The 26,894-nt window shown below is 41.5% G+C and overlaps 1 protein-coding gene across 7 annotated transcripts in view; it reads right to left on the reverse strand.

The window, feature by feature from the left end:
* syne1a (spectrin repeat containing, nuclear envelope 1a) overlaps positions 1-26,443 on the reverse strand; it is a 130,729-nt gene extending 104,286 nt beyond the window's left edge. Inside the window, exons 1-10 of one of the 7 annotated variants that reach the window (XM_079643232.1) lie at positions 15,114-15,433; positions 12,540-12,601; positions 6,729-6,824; positions 5,900-5,983; positions 3,735-3,755; positions 3,422-3,514; positions 2,143-2,324; positions 1,835-2,031; positions 1,087-1,199; positions 564-602 (exon numbers count right to left, since the gene is read on the reverse strand). In XM_079643232.1, the coding sequence (XP_079499358.1) occupies positions 564-602; positions 1,087-1,199; positions 1,835-2,031; positions 2,143-2,324; positions 3,422-3,514; positions 3,735-3,755; positions 5,900-5,983; positions 6,729-6,824; positions 12,540-12,601; positions 15,114-15,258 (1,032 nt within the window). In that variant the 5' untranslated portion in view covers positions 15,259-15,433. Of the gene's footprint in view, positions 1-563; positions 603-1,086; positions 1,200-1,834; positions 2,032-2,142; positions 2,325-3,421; positions 3,515-3,734; positions 3,756-5,899; positions 5,984-6,728; positions 6,825-12,539; positions 12,602-15,113; positions 15,484-26,124 lie in introns of those variants that run through there. The other 6 variants (XM_079643231.1, XM_079643226.1, XM_079643229.1 and 3 more) reach the window with 6 other exon arrangements.
* Positions 26,444-26,894: the final 451 nt, after the last annotated feature.

Here is a 26,894-nt window from a genome sequence, read left to right on the forward strand (position 1 = left end):
CAGGTGTGAGACACAACAATCACACAAAGCATAAACAGTGATGAAAAACAGCAAAACACATTGTGACACAGAAAGTGAGTGGTTAGTGGCATCACTGTTCCTAGCACCTTAAAAGAGACAACCTCTTTTCGCAAGCTTTCCATCAAATATGCTGTATCAATGCACACTGCCAATGCCAGAGGCTTTCATTGTCATGCTAATGGAAACCAGGAGCCATAGCGGGAGGTAACATTAATAAATGGTAATATCATGTCTTATTATACCGGACTTCCTTTTGTTATCAGGGCCCGGAAACCCCACGGCAGGAATATCACATCAGGTAAGATAAAGCCGATATTAGCTACTAAGGCTCTGCTTTGACATGGGGAAAAAAACGATGTTTAATCTCATCCATAAACTGTACAGTAGACAGTGATACTTTAATCCAATAGCAGAGCCAAACAAATAAACCATAATCACGTTTATATGGAAACCATGAACGGGCATGGCTGCTAATTGCATTGAGCTGCATACTATGATGGACAACCTGCCCCTGGGACCTCGGAGTTACTCTTTTAACCTACCTGCAACATGTCCTCTATATCGCGAGGAGCAAGACCCTGCTGTAGGACAGAGGCCCGCACAACAACCACAGGAAAGAAGTCACCACACAAAAACACCAGAGAGACAAAGACAAGGAGAGACACGAAGAGAGAGATGTGCAACAAGGAAAGACACAAAATAGGCTAGACACTGCCTGACCTGAGTCACATGACAAGACAAATTACTATTTGTTTTAACCTTCTGTAAAAAGCAGATAAGTCCTGGTTCCGGCATTGTAGAAAATATTAAGTAACTATAAAAAAAAAATGCATTCACTTTCTGAAATTACTTTGTACTGAACTTGGCATTGAAAAAAAGCCTTACCAACATTTATGGATAGGAGGATATAGTATTTTCATTGCAGATTGTGACGCCAACACTAACAGTTGATAGTAAACAGTATAATCCTAGTTTTCTACACTAACTGTGACATCTGAAGGGAAAGACAAAACAAACAGGATGCAGTATGAAGGATAAGAATGAATAAATGTGACAGCTGGTTACCTCGTCGTCTGGCTGTCCGTCTGCGTCGCTCTGCTCTCTGTCAGGATGATGCTTCAGGAACTGAGCTACGTATGTCATAACGGATTTCTCATCTGGCTTGTCTACATCAACATCTAAGGAGGGAACCAAATTAATTTCATCAGAAGTCATATCAAGTTAAGGCCAGCTGTTCATTCTTTCCACAGTTTTACTCAAAGGGGAAAATAACTGTAATTGATTAAAATATGTTTCACAGACATCTCTTCACAAATAGCTGCCAGCTCAAATGAAAACAACCTTGAGCATATGAGATCAGCGGCCAAGTTTTGTTTGTAGGTTTCCCACCATGCTGAATCTCATGGCCTAATGGACCTTAATTATATCGATGTCAAGCTTGATTTGTTAGAGTTCATTCTGAAGGGCAGGCGTGGCGGGGCACAGCTGGTGTTTGGAAGTAAACTGAGGTGCACATCTGATGCTGTGATACATGCCTGCTAATGTATTTCTGTAGTCTGGGGGACAAACAGCTCTATATGATGAAAAGGCAGGGATTTAAATGATGTGTAAGATAAGTACGGTCTTATTATTTGAGTGAGTAACACAAATTATGACGTTGTTTTCCTATAAATACAACATAGCAAAGAAAAAGGAAAAGGCAATATAGAGGCAAATGACTTCGATTGATTTGACCCCATGATGCTGTGGACATATTGTTAGCTGTTCAGTTCATTTCCAAAGACAAAGTTAGTAAGAAATGCGATTAATTTACCCTCTGGGTCGAGAAGTTGAGGGACGCCCAGCTCTTTCTCAGCCAATGAGAAAGCTTCCTGTAGATTTTCTCGGTTGGACCTCCTCCATACACGCTCCATGTCGACTAGATTGGGTCGAAGGGCATTGATAACGGCAAAAAATGCTAACCCTGTGCGCCAACTGGGCCCAAAGTCCTTCACCTCCAAGCCCAAACGTCTACAAAGAACAGATAATCACAACATGAAAGCAGGTGAAAAAAAAGCACAAAATGGTTCCTTTTGTATTTAGTTCTGAAAATAAGACACTTAAATAAGGGAGGTGACATACTTGGTGGCTGTGTGCTGGACCCATTTTAGCAGGGCCTTTCTGACTCCGCCCTGCACAGGTGGGAGGGGTTTTCTTTTGACCGGTGGGCTGTGGGTCTCAGTGCTGCTGGTGGAGCTGTCCATTGAAGAAGTGCTGCTGGACACAGCCTGTAATGCTGGTAAGCTACAGGTTAGCTCCTCAATCTAAAAAGATGGGAAACCGTAAAGAAATCAGGCCAACATAAGTGCACAATTTCTCCAGAATCATTTTATATATTTAGTTTATTCATTATAATGCCTGCCTAAGGCACACTTAAGCTCAATTATTGTGATTGCAGGGACGTAATTATTGTCTTTGTTTGGTTTAAGCAACTCATGCAGCTCACGTCCTTCAATAATACACAGCAAGTATAAACATACACATTAGTCATCAAGTGGCTTCTTATTTGATGTAGCTATTATTGAACAGGATATCAATTTGGTTGACAAATAATGACATAATAACCACCATACTTGATGGTACCATCCATGTGTGGCAAAAAACCATTACTAAACACATGTGTAAAATGGGACAACAAACACAAAGGGTATTATTAAACTTCAGCCTAGCCAGACGTTCAATTGGTAAAGATTGATTGCTTTCCACACACAATCTACTTCTTAGCTTCTCTCCCACTGCCAAAACTGAGGCTGCTCGTAACTTAGAAAATCCACAAACATCAGTATGAAATGAAATACATCAACATGTCAGTAAGTCATTTTCAACAGTTGTACATTTCCTTTATTTAATATCTGTATGTTAGCTGGTACAGCAGAGAGCTAGTCTGTGCTGATGCTGCTTAGTGACTGTAGTGTTGTGATTACGTTTTTGTTGATCTGATCATGTCTGTAATGCCTGAGGTAGCGACTGCTCGATTTCAGTGGAGCTTCAGAAGATTGATTTTCTCATCTTAAATGTCTTGATGGATAACATTTCTACATATAACTTGATAGGAAAAGATGGCATGCAGCCTGCTTTCCTAATAAGTACCAGTTTACAAAACTAATTACGTTTTCTGCATATTTTATATTGGATGGTGGTTTGAGGATGTCCCATTAACATGCCCATTAAATATTGGCAGTAATGAAGTTCTAGAGCTTTTTGTGGTGATTTCAAATAGACATTCATGACACAAAATGTGGCTACCAACACTTTCCTTCTCTTTGTTTTGTCTTATTTTTTCATTTTGTGAAATCCTAAATGATATACATTGCATTCAATTATCAGATTTATAACATAACTAACTAAAAGTCTATTTTACCTGGAAATAGAGGACGATTGTCCACATCAACCCCAATACAATTGACGGCCGTCCATCGACAATGTCTGTAGAGTTGATGTTCACAAGCTTGATCTGTGTCAAAACAAGATCCAATAGTTCAATATCTCACAACAGGACCTTTGTAATTACAGATTGCAATCAATTCCAGTATATCCGCTTACATTTTACTTTAATCTCATACATAGGGATTCATTACACAACATTGCCCTATCTATCTGGTAACTTTTATTATCTTAACCCTATCTATGCCATGTACTGAACAAACCAGTTCAGTAACGTAATGAATACTGACCGGAGATCCTCTGTAGGCAGACTGGAGGGCAGATAAGGAAAGGGGAAGATGGAAAAAGAGAGAGAGATATCATTTAGATTCATTTGATTCAAAACATACTGGACAGTAGCATCTCTGAGGTGAGATAACTTGAGTGGTGAGCTGGGAGGAGAGATATATCGCCCCTACGCAGGCAACAGGGATTATATCCAGCAGAGATTGACATAGAGAGAGGCAAGAAAAGGGAGAAAGAGAGGGCTGTATCTACTGATATGATGAATTATTCTATATGATCATACTGAGGGTTGTATTACTGTGTCGTGCAGCACAACAGGTCATCATGTGGTAATGCAAGCCCCTCCGTGGATATGTGGGACAGACATGGGAGAGGAGATTGGGGGCAGAAAGGGCAGCGTGGGATAGTGGCTGGTAAGAATACATGCAATACATGATGTTATATTAGAAAACACAGCAGGTCATCCCAGCACCTCGACACAGCAATGTGAAGTGGAATGGTTAATAGAAGTGTTTGTATGGTGGCCCTGAAAACTCAATACAAAATAAGATGCACATGCAAACAAGCACAACACAAGCAAATTGTTAAACATCTTTACCACATGTGAAGAATTAAAAAAACATCTTCACCAACTGATTTATCTATTCAAGGTTTATTCGACATAGACTATACATGGTAACTAATAACAGCTTTCTGAAGCCAGTATCACAGTGTTTTACAGCCAATGCTTTTTTGCAACCCTAGTCCTTAGAAGGGATTTTATGAAAAGATATTAAAACAGCGAGGAGATTGATTTTTAGGCACGAGTACAGGTTTGTAACTCAATTAAAGTGGATTTGGTAGCTGTCTTTAAAATGTGGAAGTTTGCACTACATTTCAAGTGATCAGCAAGTTCCTCTCACAGGAAAAAGCTGTCTAAGCAAAAGCAGTTTTGCAGAGTGAACCCTTACAATTGAAGCTGCTCTGGTGGACATACTGCAGCTCTGTAATCTCTTGACAACACATGCAGAGCATTTTAGAAAACATCTGCACCAACAAAACAAAAAAACATCCAGTTGACGTCACAGCATGCAGCTCTTATTGTTACAGTTTGTGGCTTATGAATGAATGGAAGTCGGATAGTTGACTTAAACATTTATGCTAACGAATGGTTTGAGTTGATTGCAAAACTAAGATGCAAACCATTTGATGGTTCGCGCTTCTCAAAAAATGAAGATTTAGACCAGAATTGGTCTGATTTGTTTTGATTTATATCAGGAGAAAGTGAAAGTAGTCAGATTTTTCAGTATTTTCTGAGATGTTATGGTTTACATATTAATCCAAAATACGTTCATCTCCAATGAACATTATTGTTAGGTGTTTAAAACTCCCAGATTATGTTACAGTCAACAAGGCAGTAAAGTGATTCGCCCTCTAAAGCAAAATGTAAATATGGTCTAGACATACATCAGATTTATACTGAGCATATTTACATTGCATTTTTTCTACACACAGAGATTTAGACAGTCAAACACACACAGAGTGCCCACTGACGTCTCATCTCCAGACTGCAGATTAATGGTGTAGGATTTACGGTTTTAACCCTGTCACACTTGAGGAAGACAAATCAATATCCCTGCAGACACCAGCTCATACTTATGGCTTTATTTATGCATATTTAAGGAATAGCTGGTGGGAGCTTGGAAAATATGTTCCTAATCTCACAGAGGGGCAGTAGATGCAGTTAAATGATTACATCCAAAACCATATTGAGCCGTTTGGAAAGTAATTCTGTACATAAGGCTCGGAAAATACTTAAATCAAAGCAGTGTGGGACGTCTAGCAAAATATGTGAATTAAAAAGTCCAATAATTCCTTTTTTTATATATTTTATTAAGGTAGCCAAGCAAATACATGACAGATTATTAACAGCCATAATATAGCAAAATCTTTGTTTGAGTTTCAGAATTCTGCTTATTTATTTACATTTTAAAACCTTGAAAAACAGAGAATGTTGCTTTCGGGATAAATGCGGGCTGTGGTAAGATGGAGAAACGAAGAAGCGGGGATGAAGGGGAAACGGGTCACACAAGGTCAGGATGCAGTGTTTGCACCCACAGGGCAACAGCTGAGCAGGAGGGGGGAAGCATTGAAGAAGAAAAAAACATAAAAAGAGACCCTGAACTCTTACCTTCCTACCCTCGAGGAAGTTTAGCGCTGTACCGATGTTGGCGACCCAGTGGATCCTCTTTAGCTTCTTGCCTGGCTCGCATGGCTGGAAGGAAAAAGGAGAACAATGGGAATTGGAAAAAGAGAAACAGAAAGGGAAAGAAAAAAAAATGATATTGTGCGGATGAAAGAAGATGAGCTCCAGTGTGGGAATAACGGTCGGGAAGCACAGACATTATTCCAGATTTTTTTCATTAAGTCTTTTATTTGTGTTTGCTAAGACAATGAGAAGGAACAAGAGTTTCAATCAGAGCAGTGTTTGACTATAAAGATTCGGATCAATACGACAGACAGCTTAGACCTTAGGCAATATTGGTCGGGTAAAATCCTCAGGCGGTGTGTGTGTGTGTGTGTGTGTGTGTGTGTGTGTGTGTGTGTGTGTGTGTGTGTGTGTGTGTGTGTGTGTGTGTGTGTGTGTGTGTGTGTGTGTGTGTGTGTGTGTGTGTGTGTGTGTGTGTGTGTGTGTGTGTGTGTGTCTGTGCTGTGAACTCTGATCCGTCCTTGTTAATCTGGGTTTTTCTATTCAATTCAAACTAATACAAGCCGATCAATGGACATTTCCATGTTATTGTGGCCAGTTCACATGCACTGCATTCAGTATGTGGCTTTGTTTAAAACACTTGCAGTATAGCAGGTGCCCTGACTTTCATTATTTTAGGAAAAACAACCAACTATAATCTGTTCCGTGTTATATCAGCTCACATTAAAAGTAATCCAAGGAGATCAGTGGAAATGAAGTGTTATAATTCTGTGGCCAAATCACATGCTGTAGAAATGATTGTTAGACTCACCAGTGTTTGTCCAGAGAGGACTTCCAGCAGGGCCAGCAGCATCACGCCATCCTTTATGTCCTCAAACAGGTCCGTCACCACCAGAGGCGGGACACGCTGCATCACAAAACAAGCATACCCATGAGACTTTATCGTAAAAACGTTTTTTACTTTAATCTTTCCAAACAATATGCTAAAACAACAAATACGATAATGATGTAATGCCTGGGGTAATGCTAGAGGTTTTGGTTTTTGACATTTAAAAGCTATAAAAGAAGAAAAAAAACAATGTTTATGTTTGCAATAGACAGCTATAAATAAAAGGTCTTCTGCCCGGGCTTAACAAGTTAAACTGTTTTTGTTGTTTATGTAAACGTTGCATGGCAAAAACCCAAAGAAAGGTATCTCAGTATTCCTGGAATGCTAAAATCTGGGATTTAAAACTTAATAGCTCTCGCAATGTACATGAAACTATGAGGCAAGAAGTGTTTTTCCGAACATGATCCTAAGTGGCACAGCGCATAAATAAACCAGAATACCATAAATATATTACATTGTAAGACATTCATTTGAACTTGTGAAACATGGATAAAGGAAATCCTCATGAAATGTACTCGAAGCCCCAAAAGAGTTTGGCTGTGCCGAGTGTTACTGACAGCTATACTCAGGCGTAGAGCAGCGGCTCAGCAGGCTCTGAATGGGGTCCTCAAATCCTAAAATATGCTGATGATTTGAAACTGCATCCTGCTCATTGACTTCCTCCCTGACCTGACAGACTTCTAGACTCGGGGAAATCCACATATCTCTGTTTCTTGCAGGCGCCACATCAAGGATTTCTCTTAAAGTACAGTCACATGCCAGGGCTGAGGAGAGGTTTAGAGGGGGGGAAGGGGGGGGGGCGTTCAGACGAGTGAGCCATTCACAGGGAGATTAACAGCAAAGGAGAAAGAGAGAAACGGCTAAAGCAGAGATGAACGAGTGGAGAAAAATATATAACCCCCACCGTGGGTCCGCGAGGGGGGAATAATTGAGTAGAAAAGAGTGGCAGCGAGAAAAATGATAGAAGCCAAAGAAAGAAGAGACACTAACCTCACGTCTTTCAAAATTAATTAGTAAATACAGTAGCTTTTCTCGCTAATTCCTCGTCTAATGTCATTTCATGGATTTGGATATTAGAATATGCAGACAGCACTTGTGCCCATATCATAAACTGTCAGAAGAAACACTTACAAAGACCCCTTCAAAGGGATAGATTATACCATGAGCTAATTGAAGTTAAATGTACCTATTTGTTCATTATAATCCCAAAGCTAATGAGAGATTTTGGACTAATTACAAAATAAGAAAGTAATATCCATTTCGTCTGCTCAGCCACATGAGCTAAAAAAAATGAATCAAGGCCTTAATGAGCTAATTACATATGTGTGTGTCTGGGCCATAATTGATTGAGAGGAGAGGAGTTTCAGGACGTCTGTCTGCGCTCTCATGTTGTTCCCCTGGTACAACGGACTCAGTGGATTCCAAAAAGATCAACAGCAAGGTTCAAACACAAAGAGAGACTGAAGGGTTTCACTCTGAACTGCAATACATACAATTTGAAGGGAGTATCGACACCAGCTCCCTATCGTCCAATTATCTTGAATGTATGGGTAATGTATTTGCCAGCTTCTCAAATGGCATTATATGAATGCAAAAAGCAAAAAACAAATTATTACTTTAAGAATCATAGTGACATTATCCTTTGGGAGAAAAAAACCCATATAAACTTTTTGCACAGGATGAATGGATCTTTACAATACTTTGGCATTTAACGAGAAAGCCATCCTGTGGAAATGGCTGCAGTCAAATGCTGCAGCAAGGGATGACGAGACCCAAAATGTCAACAACAAAAAAATGGTATGAAAAAAGATTGACCTTTACTTTAAGATTTAGATACAAGCAATGTGGAAAATACTGGAAAATGTACAGAACACATGTCGCATCCATACGTTTAATTGTCAACCTGAACATGACTGTTTATTCTACAAGGGGGGTAGCTCATGCTCTTGTTTATTGAGGACAAAAGAAGCAGTGTGCTGTATGCTGCTGTAGATGCCTATGTGTCTTTTCGCAAAGTAAATAAATGAATGTTTTTCTACACCTAAAATGCTTTTGCAGTCCGAGTGGTGTAACACACAGCCTAACAGCTATTTCCTAATACATATGTCATTCAAAGACCCCTCCTACTAGTATGCTACAAAATATATAAGTAAATGCTTTTATTCTATAATTACCATTATGGGTCCTACATCCAATTTGACATAATTTCTTATTTTGGATGGGTAATAAAACACAGCGATATTAGCAGCTCTGTGAGGCTGTTCTTAGGCGAAGTAGTGATTAAAGCTAAATACTAACTTCACAATGCAAATTCCGAGAGGTTTCGCAAGTTCATTTTTTACTATGTTTAGTGCTAATTAGCCCTAAACACAATATACAGATGACGCTGATGGGACTGTTTTTATTTAGTAATAAACCTAAAGGTTGGAGTTATTGCATTTCATCATGATGGGAACATTCATTTCCGTACAGAATTTCACAACAGTGGAGAAATATCATTCATAAGAAATGTCTCCTTCATGGTGATGCTAGAACAAAAGCCAGACGATCTTTAAAGTCATTAGGATTTGGAACCATCTGGGAACCATGAATGTCTGTACCACATTTTTACCCATCAAAATAAAAACTAAGAGGCTGAAAGGATAGTTTGCAGGTGGAGAATGAGACAATTATGGAAAACATCCATGCAGCTAAATTGGCTGAGCCACACACCATGTAACATGACGAGTTGGGCTTGGATTTAGTGAGCATGGAGTATGTCAGCCACTCAATCCCCCTCTTCCCCCACCAAAGAAAAAAGGGGGAGCAGGGAAGTAAATAGTGATAAAGGAGCGGGGAGCTTTACTTTACTGCTGCAGTAATCTCTAAGAACACTTGGTTCACTGATTACTCTACTGGTGGAAAACGAGTGGGCGCCGATGAGACCTCAGCCGCTCACACCGGTCACTCAGTAATTAAGCTTTCACATTCTCAGAAAGGATTTGTCAAAATGAAAACTTGGGGGCCCTCTCACTGAATTCACCCCCTTTGTCCCTTTACTACAGTGCAGGATGCGACTTTAAAGCCTGTGAACCAAAATTCTACCATTCTGGGCAATATTGAAGCAGTATTATTTAATAAACTGTGCAATTGCGGGGTCTAACAGCTTCACCTTCAAATGTAGTGCTTCTCTTTTAGAGCTTATATATTTGGTCTAAAACTGGTGACTTAATCTGGTGAACTACTCCCGGGTAATGAGAGTCATTAATCTTCTGTATAAATTACCAGCTCCAATATGTCCTCTCATAGAAACTCTTTGTCAGAGCTCAAAATATTTCTTTTGTTATACCTGTGGAGTGGAAAAGTAAGGGGGAGGGGAGTGAAAGTGAAAGGAAGCCCCTCATGCCACGTCTCAACTCACCTAACGATTAATCACATACCTTTAGGCGCTGAATTAAAAGACCTGTGATAACTGGAGTGGCCTAATCATCTGCATAGCCAAGGGCATGATCTATCCTTCTGAGAACAAAGCTAAACCAACTGTTAAAGCTTCTGTCTGTCTCTCTCACACATTTTCTCTCTCTTTAAATGGGTCTTTGTAGATAATCAACACATGTGAGACAAGCCCAAAAGATGCCATTTCATCTGTACTGGTTAACAAAAAGACATTTTAAAGAATGCAGCTTCTTATTTCAGCAGATCCGCCGCACCTGCTGATTTGACTTTTACCCCCTACTCATCACAAAGCTCTCCAAACATTTACCAAGCTGCCGTGACTACCCAGACATTTTTTAAGACAAATGTGGGCCAATCAGTGTCACTATGGCAACGTCAGGCATCAGGTGAAAGGGTAAGCAGTTTCATAATGGTCGGGGAGGAGGAGAGCGACTAATTTGATCAGAGGGAGAAGAGGGGAACAAATACTGTTATCTCCTCTGATTGGCCAGTGTGATAGCATCAGTAATCTATTGATTGGTTGAATCGGTTCATTTAAGGGAATTTAAATGTAATTTGCCGAATCTTTGTCAAACCAGCTTATAGGGACTTTGTTGCAGGAGTTGGGCTTCAGTCTAAGGTCTACTGCTCCTACAAAACGTATGTTATTGCACTTCAGGTTAAAATAATAGAAGCGTTGGACATTCAGTAGTATGCTTTTTTGCTTTCTTGCTGAGAATTAGTTGAGAGGATCGATGCCAATGTCTGTCGGGTCAATATGAAGCTGAGACAAGTAGATTGTATGGTTAGCACAAACACTAGAAACAGTATGGGGAGGTAACACAATCCCTTGCACTTCTAAAGCTGAAACAATAACACACACATACAATCCTGTTTGTTTAACAAGTATAAAAAAAAACGTATGTGCAAATTTAACATTTCGATATTTTACAGCATGTGACTCCGGGAGGTCACCAATCACAGCAAATAAATAGTTTGGCCGATAACCTCTTCTATAAATTGTCGTATTTTCACTTCTTCTTTTGGGTGGATTCATTAAGATGTAATCTGTTAAATTTCTCTTAATATACTAAACTACGATCCAGAAGCCATCTTTATATTTACCATTAAAAGTAAGAGTGGTGTTAATCTCCTCATTAAACTCTGGGCAGTAGCAATATGCATATATGCATTTTGCTAAATGTTGGAATATTCCTCAACACTTTTTAATCCAGACAGTTTGGGGATCCCACTGCCTGGTAATATCCCTCTGAATACTGTCATCCGCTAATCACTCGAAACCCAACATGTTCAACAACCATGCAATTGGACTTGGCTCTTCTCTATTGCGTACAAATTATTCAATAAATAAACTATGTGCTTACCAAAACGCTATAAAAAATTCAAGGCATTTTAGTATTGGACTGTTTGTAATTTTCTGCCGGCACGGTTTTGGGACATGATATTTAATATTACGTCAAGGTTTATTCCCTCCAGAGTGCATTTCAAATGAATTTTCTGCTCCATGTCACCGCGGTCCAAGGCCTCCATGGCTGTCGTATTCAAATAGGAAGCCTTGAAAGGAGCGTTGCAGATTAAAATAGCACCTAATTGTGTTGCACTGTGCCATATTTGCCTTGTCCACCCATTCCTGACACACTATTCAAGCAGTAATGGGTTAAATTGAGGAGCCTAATGCAGTATAATACAATAATTACACGCGTGCGGTGAGCCCTCGGCATCCAACTGCATCAAGTGTAATTGTTTAGTAAAAGTGACAGATATACTGCTATCTACGCTCATTGAAGAGGCAAATGAAGGACAGTCTTTGACTAAAAACCCTTATCCTGAACCATCTAAATTAGCCCATATTGAGATAGAGAACTTACAGGTTATGAAGACTGAAATTATTGACAGTAGCTTGAAGGAAAAAAAGATATGCCGTGTATGAAATGCTGTCATGTGAAAGTGGTAATTAGAGTGAGAGTAAATCCTTGCTACAAGCTACAAGAGATTGGAGGAATAAAAAGAAATATGAAAGGCATGCAAGTGAGAACAAGTGGGGTGTGTCTGAGGCTTTTTGTGTGTGTGAGTGTGTGTGTGGTTTTAGCACAGTCAGTCCCATGACCAGCTCCAATGTGTGTTATGGGAAAATGGAGCAAATGTCACAGAGAGAACAGTGGACAGAGAAGAGAAGAGCAAAGTGAGTGGAAGTGGGAAAGCAATGAGATGTTTTCAATCCACACTCCAGCCCCAGTGTTTGGGTAAAGGGACACACAATGCTGGCAGCAGCAGTGGGAATAAACCAGACTCTCTTACCTTTGCCAAGTGGGAATTGATCCATTTTGTGAATGTCCTTTTCTGCACAGCCTCCTGCTCATCTGTAAATCAGAGCCCAGAGCATCACTATCAGTCACATGCAATAATAAACAAAGACGGGATTAGAACACCATTTTCTCATTGTCTATTGTTAACAGAGTTTATTTTGCGTTTGCAGCGCTGGATGGTGACTCTAATTAACTTTGATAATATTACGGTCTGTCTAATGTGTCTGTAGTCGCACCGCATCATACCATACAAAGATATGGTAAGAGAAGGCATTTGACATTTAAAGATGACATTTCTGCTAGCTGGACTCCTCTTACAGTGGAAACAAAATCCGGCTCTCAAAAGTGCCCTTTAGATGATAAAAGGGCTGTGCTCCTTCACATATGATGACATGTACCTCTGCCATGATCTACAAGAGGGTATATTCAAGTTCTGCTCTACAGTTCAAACATGCAATCAGTTTATATAATGTCTACCTTTCCCCCAATGTACTGGTTAGCCTACATTTATGGAAGGACATTGTTTGTGGTCGCTGCAGCGATAAAGCCCATTTAGCTAAGGCACAATCAATAACATAGATATCTGCTGACCATGTTCCCTAAAAAGCCACTTAACTTAAATGAGGACTAGATATAAATCAAACCTTGTCTCGCACATGTGCTCAAGCAAACATTTGGTTCATACAAACACACAAAGGCAAACACAGTATAGAGATAGTTTTAATATTGTATATGTTCTGCAGGTTTTTTAGAAGCAACCTCTGCTTTACTGCTGTGATTATTAATAAATTAGGAGGCGTGTGGCACAGTGGATAGAGCGTTGGTGTTCGGATCAAGGGAGCACAGGTTCAAATCCCCACTGCAGTCAGCATGTCGTTGTGTCCCTGGGCAAGACACTTCACCCCAAATTGCTCCTGTGGGGATTGCCCACAGCATTGAGTATGTAAGGCGCTTTGGATAAAAGCGTCTAACAAGTAACAAATAATGTAATATTTTCTTCCTGATTCCCTTTTGACAGCGAGATATATTGTTGCTTGCAACCCATGCAATAACAATTGGGACTTCTGCAACGGTTACATATGTAATCAACAAATTCATGTGCACATGAATCCCATTAGAATGTGCACGGACAAAATGTAGAGTCTGCCTGGGACTCCAAGGATCCAATCATGTACAGTGACTGGCACGTGTGACAATGTGTTTTTTTCTGACCCGTCTGCGCAACAGAGCAATATCCTTGAGATAAGCATGTTATCAGCGAGAGAGGACGTCTGACGCAGTGCTTTCCTACACCTTAATGAAATATGCTGACGTTCTGATTGCACGCAAGTTGGTTAGTGTGCCACTAGGTACTGTGGGTAGATGTGAACAGTGAGGGAGGGGGTGCAACAGAGAGGTGTGTGTGAGCGGGGGGGGGGGGGTTTCATACATAATGCAGATACATTCACGCAAAGTCATACGTGCCACTGAGCAGATCCCAGCTCGATGAATTAATCTTTTGATTGGGTCCAGGAGGTATCAAATATTGATGGGAGGTGATATTGGATGAGAATGAGAAAGATTTAGCCCCCACATCCTGGAGCAGGAGCATGTGTGTGTGACGGTGATCATGTCTGCAGGAGCGTGGTGCCAGTTTCTCAGTCTCAGGGACGAGGTGACTTTGAACCACACGCACACAATCGCACTTAAGCACACATACTTTCACATTCTTTCAAAATCACAAAGGGGGAAACAGGCGTCCTCAAAAACCAAGCCTCGCAACAGCATTTTAACATACTTGACTAGTGTTGGCCTGTATCATCATTAGTCTCATCCGCAGCCCCGGAGTTCCCACTTTGACCCCCCACAGTGAAGATGACCATAATGAAATATCATTAAAATCTAGTTTGTTATTTCAGAGGCTGTGCCAAGACATAAAGCAACCATCCTAAGGCATTCACAGTTTTGCTCATAGATGTGACAGGAGAAAAATTCAAAGACACATTATGGTAATGTCTGGCGCAATCTAATCTAATCTATCATGACAGTGAGACATTGAGAGAGAATGCTAAATGCAAGGTATCCATGTACAGATGGGCAGACAGGCGCACTGCCACAGGGTCAAACAGAGAGATAAGAAATCTAACGTTTTGACAGTCTGCCCGCTGAGCTGTGACACACGCAGTGATCTGGTACTCGTCTGCTGGGTATGCCTGCTTCACCTGCTGTAGGCTCAGAGCTCAGCGACCTCCGCACACACACACACACACACAGACAGACAGACAGACAGACACACACACACTCTGCCATAGTGGAAACGCCCCCTTCAAATGTCTGCATATTTTGCTTAACACAAACCCTGTACACAGCTAACAAAATCTCCCCTGCAGGGAACAGTTAGTAATGAAATAACACTGCAAAATGCACAGGCTCACATACAGCACGCACACACAGTCCATACTGCAGTGCCATGCTAAAACACACACAGTATACCCTACCACACATGCAATATAAACACACACTGCAAGTATGTACTTCTTTTTCTCACCCTCTCGACACACATTCATGCAAACTCTGTCCCACTTACCACGGAGGTAGTGGAAGAAGCCCGTCACCAGGTTGAGCGATGTGTTCCTTTTCGGGGAGCCTTCGCCCCCTGCTCGTCGTGCCATATTGTACCCCAGACTACACCTCGAATCCAGCCTGTTGTCATGGGGCTGATGAGAGGACATCCACGGCAACCTGGTAGGGCTACACTTGCCCTTGCTCCTGCCCTTGCTGCCTCTCCCCCTTTTTTGGGGAGGTGTCTTTAAAGAGCTCCCTGGAGCACTTTACCTCCAGAGATGACAGCGTGGTGAAACTGTTGCTCTGTGGCAAAGCTACAGAGCAGAAGGGAGAAGCTTTGACCCTCCTGTTCTCTCCTCGTCTTGCTGTCCTCTGTCCTGTCCTGCAGTAGCTGCCCGGCTGCAGACTCAGTCAGACTCAGTGTTTTTCCTGCCTGTTAAGCAGCTTGGTAGTGCAATGTGTGTGTGTGTGTGTGTGTGTGTGTGTGTGTGTGTGTGTGTGTGTGTGTGTGTGTGTGTGTGTGTGTGTGTGTGTGTGTGTGTGTGTGTGTGTGTGTGTGTGTGTGTGTGTGTGTGTGTGTGTGTGTGTGTGTGTGTGTGTGTGTGTGTGTGTGTGTGTGTGTGTGTGTGTATATGTGTGTAAGTTAGAGCAGTGCAGTGTCGGCTTGCCTCAGCATCAATCTTTCTTTCTCCCTTACTCTCTCTCTCTCTCACACTCTCCACCTCTGTCTTTCCCTCCCACGTTCTCTCTCCCTCTCTCCCTCTTAATTTCTCACTGTAGGCTGCGAGAACAATCCACCGGCCAGCCAATCGGAGTGCGTGGGAATGAGTGATGTCACAGCAGCCCCGTAGAGGGAGAAGTGAGTGGATAGGAGGGTGTAGTAGGGGGACAGTTTAGCAGGTTAGGAGGGTAGGAGGTGTGAGCTTTACTCTGACAGCATCCAACACATGTTCAAACACAGCACCAGGACAGATGTGCAGGAATTCCCTATGTGTTCCTGGCACTCTAATACCCCTTCTGTTTCTCTCTTTCTCTCTCTCTCTCTCTCTCTCATCCACCATGCAGTGGGGAGGATGCAGCCTGAAGCAGACTATCACTGGCAGTCGTCCTGTCTGATCTGCAGCTGCACCACCTTCAAACAGGATCAGCTTGCATCTAAACCACAGTCACACACAGTACATCTGTCTGTTTGCTCTGCCCTGGGAGGGGGTACTATATTTAGCAGAATACAATAGAGGTGAGTACAAAATCTGAGGATAGGGTGACTTACAGAAGGTAATATTCTCAGTTTTACATTAGTCCAGAAAAAAGGAAACAAGCTTGTTTTAAACATTCACTCTGTTATCTGTATTGCAGTGGAAATAAAGATTCCAGCATTAAACCGGGAAAAACAAGCAACACTGCAGAAAATGGTAGTGTTGTTCAACTATTCTGAATTCAGGCATTAAAGAGACACTCTCCAACAGCAGGGGTGACCAGAGCTGATACTAGGAACTGGATCAGAAGCAATATTATGTGTTGTAGAGCCAAAAATACCCCAACCCCCTCGACTGCTGCTGTAAAATGAAAGCATAACATTCAAATGTTGCAGTACGTTGACCTCTTCTCCTTTTCACTGATTTAAATCTCTGTTTCTGTCTGACCTGTGCTCTCTACTACTCTATTTTCCTTATATTTGGTCTCTTATTACATTCTCTCTCTCCTACACACTCACACACACAAGCTCTGGCAATATTAAAAACACTGGGCTCTTCTTTGAAACCATATTCAGAGAGTTTTTTTGGAAAGCAATATCCATGCAGAATAGCCTGGTGGGTCTTATATCAGCCTTAAAGATTAAAGGACCATTCATCACTTGTGTGATTTTCCCTTTTGTTCTTTGGATTCCCCCCATAAGGGATTTTAATTATGAAAGTCATCAATAACCAATGGCAGCTGTCATCCGCTATCTGTCTGCTGATAATCACACTGCTGACACTCCTCCCTTAACAGCCCTGAAACTGGCCGTCACAGTGCCATCATGACAGTCCACAGACCTGCCTTTGAAAAGAGTGCCTGTTTCACATTATTTGATATACAGTACAATTACGGTGCATTTTCCTGAGTGTGTTTACGTGCAAAGAGGTATTATACTGTAGCTTGACTGAGAGTTCAAAGAAAAAATAATGCAGTCCTGTTTTTCCTATTTACATACACAGTGCCTTTACGTTTGTACTATAAAAACTCAATTTTACGCCGGTGGAAAGCAGAATCCAAAGGGGACATTTACATAGCAACACTAACAATCCCTACTCAATAATATGACTGCAAGACCCAAACTGCAGCCAGACAGAAGGTCATAAATCTATTGTTCTTACTGTAGTTTCTGCAACCCACACAATATCAATGATGTAAATAATGGAGCAGACTTTATTGACTGTTAAGCCCAGCACAATTTGTTTTTATTTATGTCTGTCTGCCAATTTCATTGTGTTTTGGTGTCCGATAAATCATTCTCAGCAAGCTACACTTCAATTCAGAACCGTAATGGAACTATCCAAGGTGCTGAACGTGTCAATGAGAATCCTTATATCCTGACAAGGAAACAGCATAAAATAAGTACCAATTATACACATGATGAAACTCAAACCTCTCTATGAAATCACAAAATGTTTCTTTTTGTCGGTATGTTTTCAAAGAATTCTTCCAGTTATCCGCCGTATGGCAGAAAATGAGAGCGCTGAACTTCCCTGGAGAGTTAAACTGTTTAAAAAAAACAACCCCGGGACAAAATCAAAACAAGACGGTGAGGAATCATGGGACTTATTATGTTTCACCATGGGAGTTCAAAGAAAGACAGGGTGAGCAGGTGCAATCACACACACACACACACACACACACACACACACACACACACACACACACACACACACACACACACACACACACACACACACACACACACACACACACACACACGATAAAATAAGCTAAATGGATAGAGAATCATTTTCTCGTCTACTGTATGTGTAGGAATAAACCTAGAGACTCCTTTAGGCTGCAGACCTCAGGAGTGTTCCTAGAGAGGGAAGGATGGGGAGGGGGGGGGGGGGTGGAGGGAGGGGTAAAACAGACTGAACCTCAGCTGGTCTGCATCCCTGACGTTGCCCCTGGCAGCCCTATACAGAAACACCAGATCCCTCTCTGAGGTTGTGGAGGTCGAGCGTGGGTCATTGCCCGGCGCTCACACAGGTATGTCTGTGGGCTGCAAGGCTTCCTGAGGAGAGAAGGAACAGCCTCTTTTCAGCCATTAAAGGAAAAACAAACATCCTCCCGCGGGGGGGGGATGGATTTTCTGATTCTGCTCATATTGTAATCTATTCACCCCAGGGATATTTGGGTTTCCTCTCTAAGCAGCCAAGGCTTCTTGTTTAGCCGTATCAGGAGTATTAAAGAGACACAGCGCCACCTAGTGGACCATTGAAGCTTGAAGTTCTCTTTGTACTTGTCTGGTCTGAAGAAGTGCAGTACAAAGAAAAGACAGTATAGGAAAAAGAAGAAAAGTGTCGGCATAAACTCAGCGTTTTAAATGCAGCCTCCGGGATGACCCTGCGCTGAGCATCTCTGATCTCTCTTAATCTATTAATGACTCCACAACTCACCAGCAGGGATTATGGTCTGCCAGATATGGACAGGCGCTCCACACTCACTGTAAAAGGTTACACACTCTGCTGTCATGTATTAATCAAGTAATGCATTCATTTAATTATAATATCCTAATATCATTCAAGCTGGTGGACTTTGAATGAAGCAGTGGAGCATGAAAAGCTCTAGTGATAGTCTCAATGACATTGTTGACACCATGGTGCCGTACAGGAGTCTGCTTGAATTCTATAGAGATAATGCATTTTCTTCTGCAGTGCACATTAACGGAACATGCCTGTTAAAGCTATCATGTGCTAAAAGGATGGCTTTGTGGTGTAATACGAGAGGTAGCCTGTAATTGCTCATTACCCACACACACATGCTAAAAACACACACATTTATAATCCAACACACTAAGTGATTTAACAGTTTTTGGTGATTTTTCTGCCCCCTCCCAACAGCTTCTTTATCCACTTCCTGATCCAGCTCTTCTCTTTCAACCCAACAATTCCTAATTAAAAAACCTTCTCTTCACTTCCGCCGGAGTACTTTCGCCCTCACATTCAATAACACCCTCGATCACACCCTCAACACATCCACTCAACCCTCACATGCCCATTCAGCCACTCCATTCACCATCCCACTTCATTTATAGCACATTTTTACCAGCCACAACATAAGTGCCGAGACGGAAGTCCAAATGCCATCTATTAGCATAGCTAATTACGTTTCAGTAATAATGACACCACATTAAAGAGAGAAAGAAGGGGGGAACAAGTCAAAGTGATTATCAAAACAACCCCTTTCCTCTTTCAAGCACCATCTCTCCCTTTTCAGCACCAGATGCGCAGAAAAGGCACTTTGTCGCTAACAAAAATGTCCAAATATCACAGTGTTCATTAAAGCCAGGCCATTGATACAGTAATTACTGCACCTGCACCTGCAACACACACACACACACACACACACACACACACACACACACACACACACACACACACACACACACACACACACACACACACACACACACACACACACACACACACACACACACACACACACACACACACACACACACACACACACACACACACACACACACACAAAACAAATTAGCTTGCCAAAGAATCAAGTGGAAAAGTAAAGGTATTTCAAAATTGTAAGTTCAAATTCTTCAAAAAAAATATAATGTAAAGTTGAAACCAATAAATGAAGAAATTAGTCATATTGATTTATTTTTTACATGGATTCTGCAGAAAATCAAATACTATGCTTTGTGTATGTGTGACAATGTGCCTTAATTGATTTGAGCTACAAATGTTCTCCTATTTTTCAGGGGCTCTTAAATAAGGCACATGCATTCAGCTGAACAAAACCACATTTTAACACTATACACAAACAGAATGAACACACAGCTGATTCAAAGCATCTTTTCCACTGGAGGCTCCAGGGGTCATATTGAAAATCCACTCAGTGGCACTAAGAGCATTAGAAAGACTCAATTTGGCTTTGAAAAAAATATTTCTGCTTGATGTTACTATGAGGCTCTCTATGAATGCATGTGTGGTGGTTTTGTGTGTGTGTGTGTGTGTGTGTGTGTGTGTGTGTGTGTGTGTGTGTGTGTGTGTGTGTGTGTGTGTGTGTGTGTGTGTGTGTGTGTGTGTGTGTGTGTGTGTGTGTGTGTGTGTGTGTGTGTGTGTGTGTGTGTGTGTGTGTGTGTGTGTGTGTGTGTGTGTGTGTGTGTGTCTTTGTGTGTGTGGATGTGCAGGAGTGGGTCAGACAGTCTAAGCTCTTTATCCAGGTTCAGTGCCCCGCCACACATTACATGGACGAGTAAAGCGAAAGCACTGGCGTCAGCACACTAAATACATCTCTGTGGCCAGAGCAGTAAATTCAGTTATAAGTCCCGTCTTTGCTGTGAAATAAAAACATTAACTGGAACAGAGCCAGAATCATCGACAAAATCCTGTCACAAACAACCACTTGAGTGTAATTATTCTCATCCAGCTGGGGCCGTTTTCTTTCTTATTGAAAGTGAATTCAGCAGATGTATTCCTTTTGTTTTACAACTCTCTGTCCAGCTAGTAATGTCATTCTGTTCAGGTATTATTCTTTACCTTCAAATTCCCTTAACATTGCCTGAATTCTCACTTAGCATTCCTGAATTATTAAAAGCAGGGAAACAGGGTTTGTTGTGTCAGGTGTCAGGTTGTGTGTGTCTGCAGCGGGATGTCTCAGAGCGAGAAACAGCTCAAGGGGACAGATGTCAGCATGCAACAGGAAATAGTATTTCATAGATACAGCACCTCAGTCGCTTTGTCTTCAATATACGGTAAATAAAATGGATCATAGGCCCCCCTTCCCTTCAGAAACATAGGTACATGGAAATTGAATCCAGGAGGAGTAAACAATAGGACAATATAATAATTTAGCAGAAATAGACTTGGTAAACACAACAATAAAATATGTGTTTAAAGCTTCAGGTTAGCTTTGGTTTTGAATGTTGATGCCCTTTACTGCAGGAGAAAGGCTATTTGAAATATCTACTGCTGTGATAGACACATCCGGTGCTCCAAGCAGATTAGAATAAAAGCTTGGATTTAGTTATTTCACTATTAACTTGGGTATGAGGGAATCATCACATTATCTGGGCATTTGACCTTTTAGAGGTCAGGACATCCCTATCTGACCTCTGTTTTAACACCTTTGAGTGCTAAATGGACAGCCAGAGGCCACATTTTTCACTATCCAATCACATTGTGACAGGTGAAAAAAAGGGACAGAGGAGTCTGTGGGTAAAAGATAAGAGCATGCAGGAGACTCAAAGTATGAAAGTGGCCGAATGTGTCTTGAGGGCACAAGCTGAAGCCCCAGGATTTTATCTGTAAGGACATTGTTCTGTACGTCCATCAAAGCTATCTTATTCCTCAATCTGACTGAATGAGAGATGTTTTAGAAATGCTGAAGGAACTATACCAGTGAATCAGTGGGGAATGCAAGTCAATGTTCTTTTCATAACATCTGTGGAGAGTCTTGTATGGTCATCTTTGTTAAATGCTGCTTTGTTTGCAGAACGCTGACACAGAAATGCCAAAAGCATGTGTAGAATTGTTTGTATCAATACTACCAGAGTTTTTGCAGGTTTCTTTCCTCCTGGTTTGAACTTATTAACTTATGTAATGTAATACACTTCGACCCCTCACGACAGTGTGATATTTGAAAGAGGTTTTAGAGTAGATGAAAGAGGGCCCCTTCATATTGTATGGGTGTGACTCCCAGTGACCTAATCTTGTGATATGTCAATCAAACCCTCGCTGACTGTCAGGTCAAAATAGATTATAATCTGATCTGCAATAGAACCTGTCACTGAGAAACCAGCATGGACTTGACACGCTAAATACCTCTTAGTAAACAGACACACAAACACAGACCAAACACACACACATTTCCATTTTGTCGAACATAATGTCTTGTTACAGAAGCAGAAGCTGAACAAGACATGGCCAATAAGCCCACAGGGCGTAAAACCCTGTGCTGGCTGTCATGTGACTGCTGCTATGGCAAGGAGTCATAAACACAATCTGGAAAGACAAGTAGAAGGAGCAGCCGAATAATAAATAACAACTCACGCTGCAGCCTTATCCCACACTGGCCTTACTGCCACAGTATGCAGGCCACTACAGAGTAATGGTTCATGGCCTTGAAGATTCATTCTGTGTCTGTCTTACCACTCTAAACTGCTGATTGTCAGTGGTGTGAAAAAAGATGCACCACAGCTATTTTTAACAGCAAGTGTTTGTTTCGGACTCTGTGTGGGAGCGTGGGCACGTGTGTGTGTGTGAAGCCGTGGTATCCAGAGCGTGCAGACGATAAATGTTGGTGTCAGAACTAAACAGGAGGCTGGCATGGCTCAAGGTGACCGTCTGCTTGCTCCTTCCTTGGCCGCGGCCGAGCCATAATGTCGCCCCTGGCAACAGGATGTCACCCTGGCCCTGTGCCAACCGGAGGATCTGTGCCAGTCCCACCAGCAATCAGGAGCTTAAAAACTGGTGTGTATGCGTCTCTCTCTCTCTCTTCCCCTACTGCTTGTCCAGCCTAATTTTCTTGTTTTCCCCGCTGCCTTTCTCGACCTTATTTCATCCGTCAGACACGCTTAGTGTGGCTTAGTGTGGCTTAGTGTCTTCCACACATGCTGACCTCTGATGCCTTTGACCTTTACCCCAATCTTAATTTTTCTTCTAGCTCACATTGTCCTCTACAAAATGAATTTAGCAGGCGCTTAAAAAATGCACAATGCTAAGAACAACTGATTGAGAAACCTAATCTGCGGCATCTCCTACTGTATTATCTGATCACAAACAAATTGCCTGTTCAGGATAACACACAGCCCACGCACAGAAAACTCCAGGTGCTCCCAGCACAAAGAGACTTCGCAAACTTGTCCGCTTGATAATCAAGCAGACGGTAAAACCCGGAGGCGTAGGCAGGAATGCCGGCCTCTGCCACCCACGACGGAGGAAACAGGTGAGAAATTCAAATAGGAAAAACAGTGCATCGCTTTTCTCATTAACGAGAGACAACAAACAGGCAAATTCCACAGCATATGGAGGAGTTCAGGCTGGGAGGTGTTCAAAGCGGACTCGCCGTTCGCTGCCATATGGTGTCACTAATTGCTGATTTTTCACTGCGACAGAGAGGTACACCAAAAGAGACGGTTGAAAGAAGGAAGACACAGACCCAAAACTGGGGCAAAAGTTTCTATTGTTTTGATGTGGTTACTAACAGCTTCCAAATTGAGCCTAAAGGGACTATAGTTCATTTCATGGTATCTGGTGATTGGGGAACGGGCTAATTTGGGAACATTGTCTTCTCTTGAGAGGAGAAATCAAATATGTTAATTTAACTATGATTAAAAAGGCATACACATTGTATTGGATTACCTATATTTGAGTCTCAGGTGGTAAACAAATCAATCAAGTTTTTGCCAGTAACATGAGAACATCATATATCAATAAAGCCAATATGTGAACACTTATCCCACTGAAGAGACACAATTGCTGCAACCTTGAGAAATGAAAAGAAAGGTCTGAACCAAGGCTACATTGATTTCATTTAGACCTGTCATTTGGGAATCTGCTTATAGAAAAACTGCATAATACCAAAGACAATGAACCCATGCTTATGGGTTGAGCTGTTTTATGTTCAGAGCTCAGACTAATAAAAACATAAGTGTTCCTCTTTGATTATTTCAAAGCCTCTTGATGATATCATCACAGATTCAGTTCTTGTCTCCCAGGAGATTGATCCCAACCAGAAAACATCAAATAAAATGTCGCGTCCAATGAGATTCCACGTGCCCCCTTTAAATAAGCTATTACGGTTGTATACTCAAGAGGATAGAACATGTATAGCATCTCATTTTGTTGAAGACACAAGGGCGTCCACGAATGATAAAAATGCAAATCTCCCAAAGATGGCGTCTTCAACTCAATTTAGGAGTACAATTTCCACAATGGGTAAGATTAAAGATTCAAAGAAATGTGAATTATCATTCTTCAACAATTACTCAAACAGAATAATCAATAATCGATTCATTAGTTGACAACTGATGGATTAATCTTTCCAGTTCCAGTAGACACACTGGGTAGTTCAGGATCCATTCACAATATGTGTGTTTCTGTGGTTAGGGCCAAGATTAAGGTAGTATTGTTTCCACAAAGCCTCAATCTATTTAAAGGGATAACCACAGACCCATCTTATCTGAGATGATTGCAAGCAATGATACATCAACAATAAAGTATTGTTGGTAAAAGGACTGTTTGGTGTAATTCGATCATGTAGATACACCCCCAACCCCAGGATCCTGTCAGAAGAGTCTTTTTGGAGCAAGCCACACTTTGGAAAAAGCTGCATTATTTACAGCTCATGTCATTACTGCCTTGAAGTGTTAAATGAGAGTCCTGACTGTAGCTACAGCAACAAGTCCCTAATAGCTACATATTTTGTGCCAAGTCTTTAGTGTAGATAAATACAATATTAGTCATCTTCCAAAAACAAGTATTTATTTGAGAAATGAATTGTTTCCTTATACATACACAATGCAGCAATTCTGTTTTTTAAATATCTATTAATACATCACAGGTCCCTGCACTGGAGAGACTAAAGAGGAAGCTACTAAAATGAGATAACTCAGAGTTCAATTGTGATTCAAAGTGTGCCCTCACACACCTGCACACACAGTGATGCAGCAGAGCCACGTGGCCGGTGATGCTGTTTTCTGCCTCCACAGAAACTGCCACCTCAGAAGCCACACAGGGAGCAGCCATATTGGATCCAAGCTCTGGTGTCACCTGACTTTCCTGCTACTTTGCAAGTATCATTAATCTGATCCTGTCAGTCAGGGACGTGTGACTTTGCCACACAGTGATACACTGTTTAACAGCTTATGAAACGCTAGAAATTAAATACGCCCACATGATTTGACTTCTAGGAAGGGGAAAAGACTGGATAAATGTTGATATCTGCTGCAAAGTGAGAGCAGTGATAAGATAAGAAAACAATTATTGCACGTTTTAATTTGCCAAATGTTAAAAACATATATATGCTTGTAATTAATGTCAGTTGTATTGCCACACATGTACAGCAGACTGAGGAATTGACTGTCCACATCAAGGAATAGACTTCATCTTGTCCGCTTCTCTGGGGATTAGCTTTTCTATTTTCTGCCGCTTAGTCTATCCACTATGCTGTGCACATACAGATACACACACACAGGCGCACACACACACTGCACTGTGCGTGAGCCTGCAGGAGCTTGTACACAGATCAAACACGCAGCAAGCATACACACACACAAACACAGCAATTAATACAAACAGGATCAATGCAATAATACAGTCTCTCACACAGTGGCTCATTTGCTCTGATTGTTTTCCCGTTCCCACAAAAATAAAGAAATTGATGGCACTCCAATACCGCATAGTGTTTAGCACATATTTCCAGCTGCATGCATCTTTAACTATATTGTTAATCATGAGGAAAAGCCTCAACAAAAAGTAAAGCCAACTAAAGCATTGACAGCAACTTCATTTAAAAAAAAAAAAACACAACTGATTATAACCTAAAAATGTCCAATGTACTTAAATACTGCATGCTGGGATTCTGCATTAATCAGGTATGTCCTTCTCATACCACACATGTATAAGTCATATGATTTTCAAAAACATCACTTAACAGATAAGATGTACAGGTCCATTAGCAGAAAGGATTTTTACTGATTTATTACAGTAACAGTGAGCGTCTCTAGCTCACACTGATTTGCTGTGTCATGCCAAGCACTAGGTCACCTCTAATAACGCTGCAAACTGAGATGGAGCAGTATGAGTGAGTAAGCATTTTACACCTACCTTGCAGCCTCTGCATCACATTGGTAATGTCCCGAGCAGAGTGTCCGTAGTGCCTGGGTGATGCCATGCTGCTGTCCCGAGGTCACGTCCAAACTCTTGTGCGTCAACCTGGTAATGCTCTCATGCTGAGGGCTGAGTTTTGTGTTTTCACACTTACTGCAGTATATCAGGGGTGAATCCTGTCCATGCTGCTGTGTTTTTATTTCCAAGTCATCCTTGTTGCAGTCTGCAATCCTCACACTCAGAGAAGCTCCTCCCCCGATGATGATGTAAGCGCATACAGTATGCGTATGCCAGCAGTCCCGTACAGTAAGCCTGAGCCTCTTACTTCTGCAGACAAGACAGCTTCCTGGTCTGCATGCACTGCCACCTGCTGTCCAATCAAAACGCATGGCTCTTCCTTTTCCCTGGGACATCGAGACCAATAGCGTGACAGGTATCTTCTGGTGCCAACCGGTGCCACTGAAAGAGATTTGTGTTGTCTGTGTGAAAGGGAGAAAAAGTGTTTGTCAGCAAGTGAGAGACACAACAATGGAAGAAGAGAGGACAGCATGTGCTGCAGCAAGAACCTCGCTTCTGATGGCAGCAAGACGTTTTTTTTTAATTGATTTAAATTCAGAAAAGGTAATCAGCCTTACTATGTTTAAGATAAAATCCACCTTAAAACAGAAATCACAATAACTATTTCTTGTGACTAAATCAGAGCATTAGTACATTTTAAAAATTATAAATCTTAAAACTGTACAATTAGGATGACTTTGGTTCCCTGG

This window comes from Notothenia rossii, assembly GCF_949606895.1.
Source record: "Notothenia rossii genome assembly, chromosome: 8".
Lineage (NCBI taxonomy): Eukaryota > Metazoa > Chordata > Actinopteri > Perciformes > Nototheniidae > Notothenia > Notothenia rossii.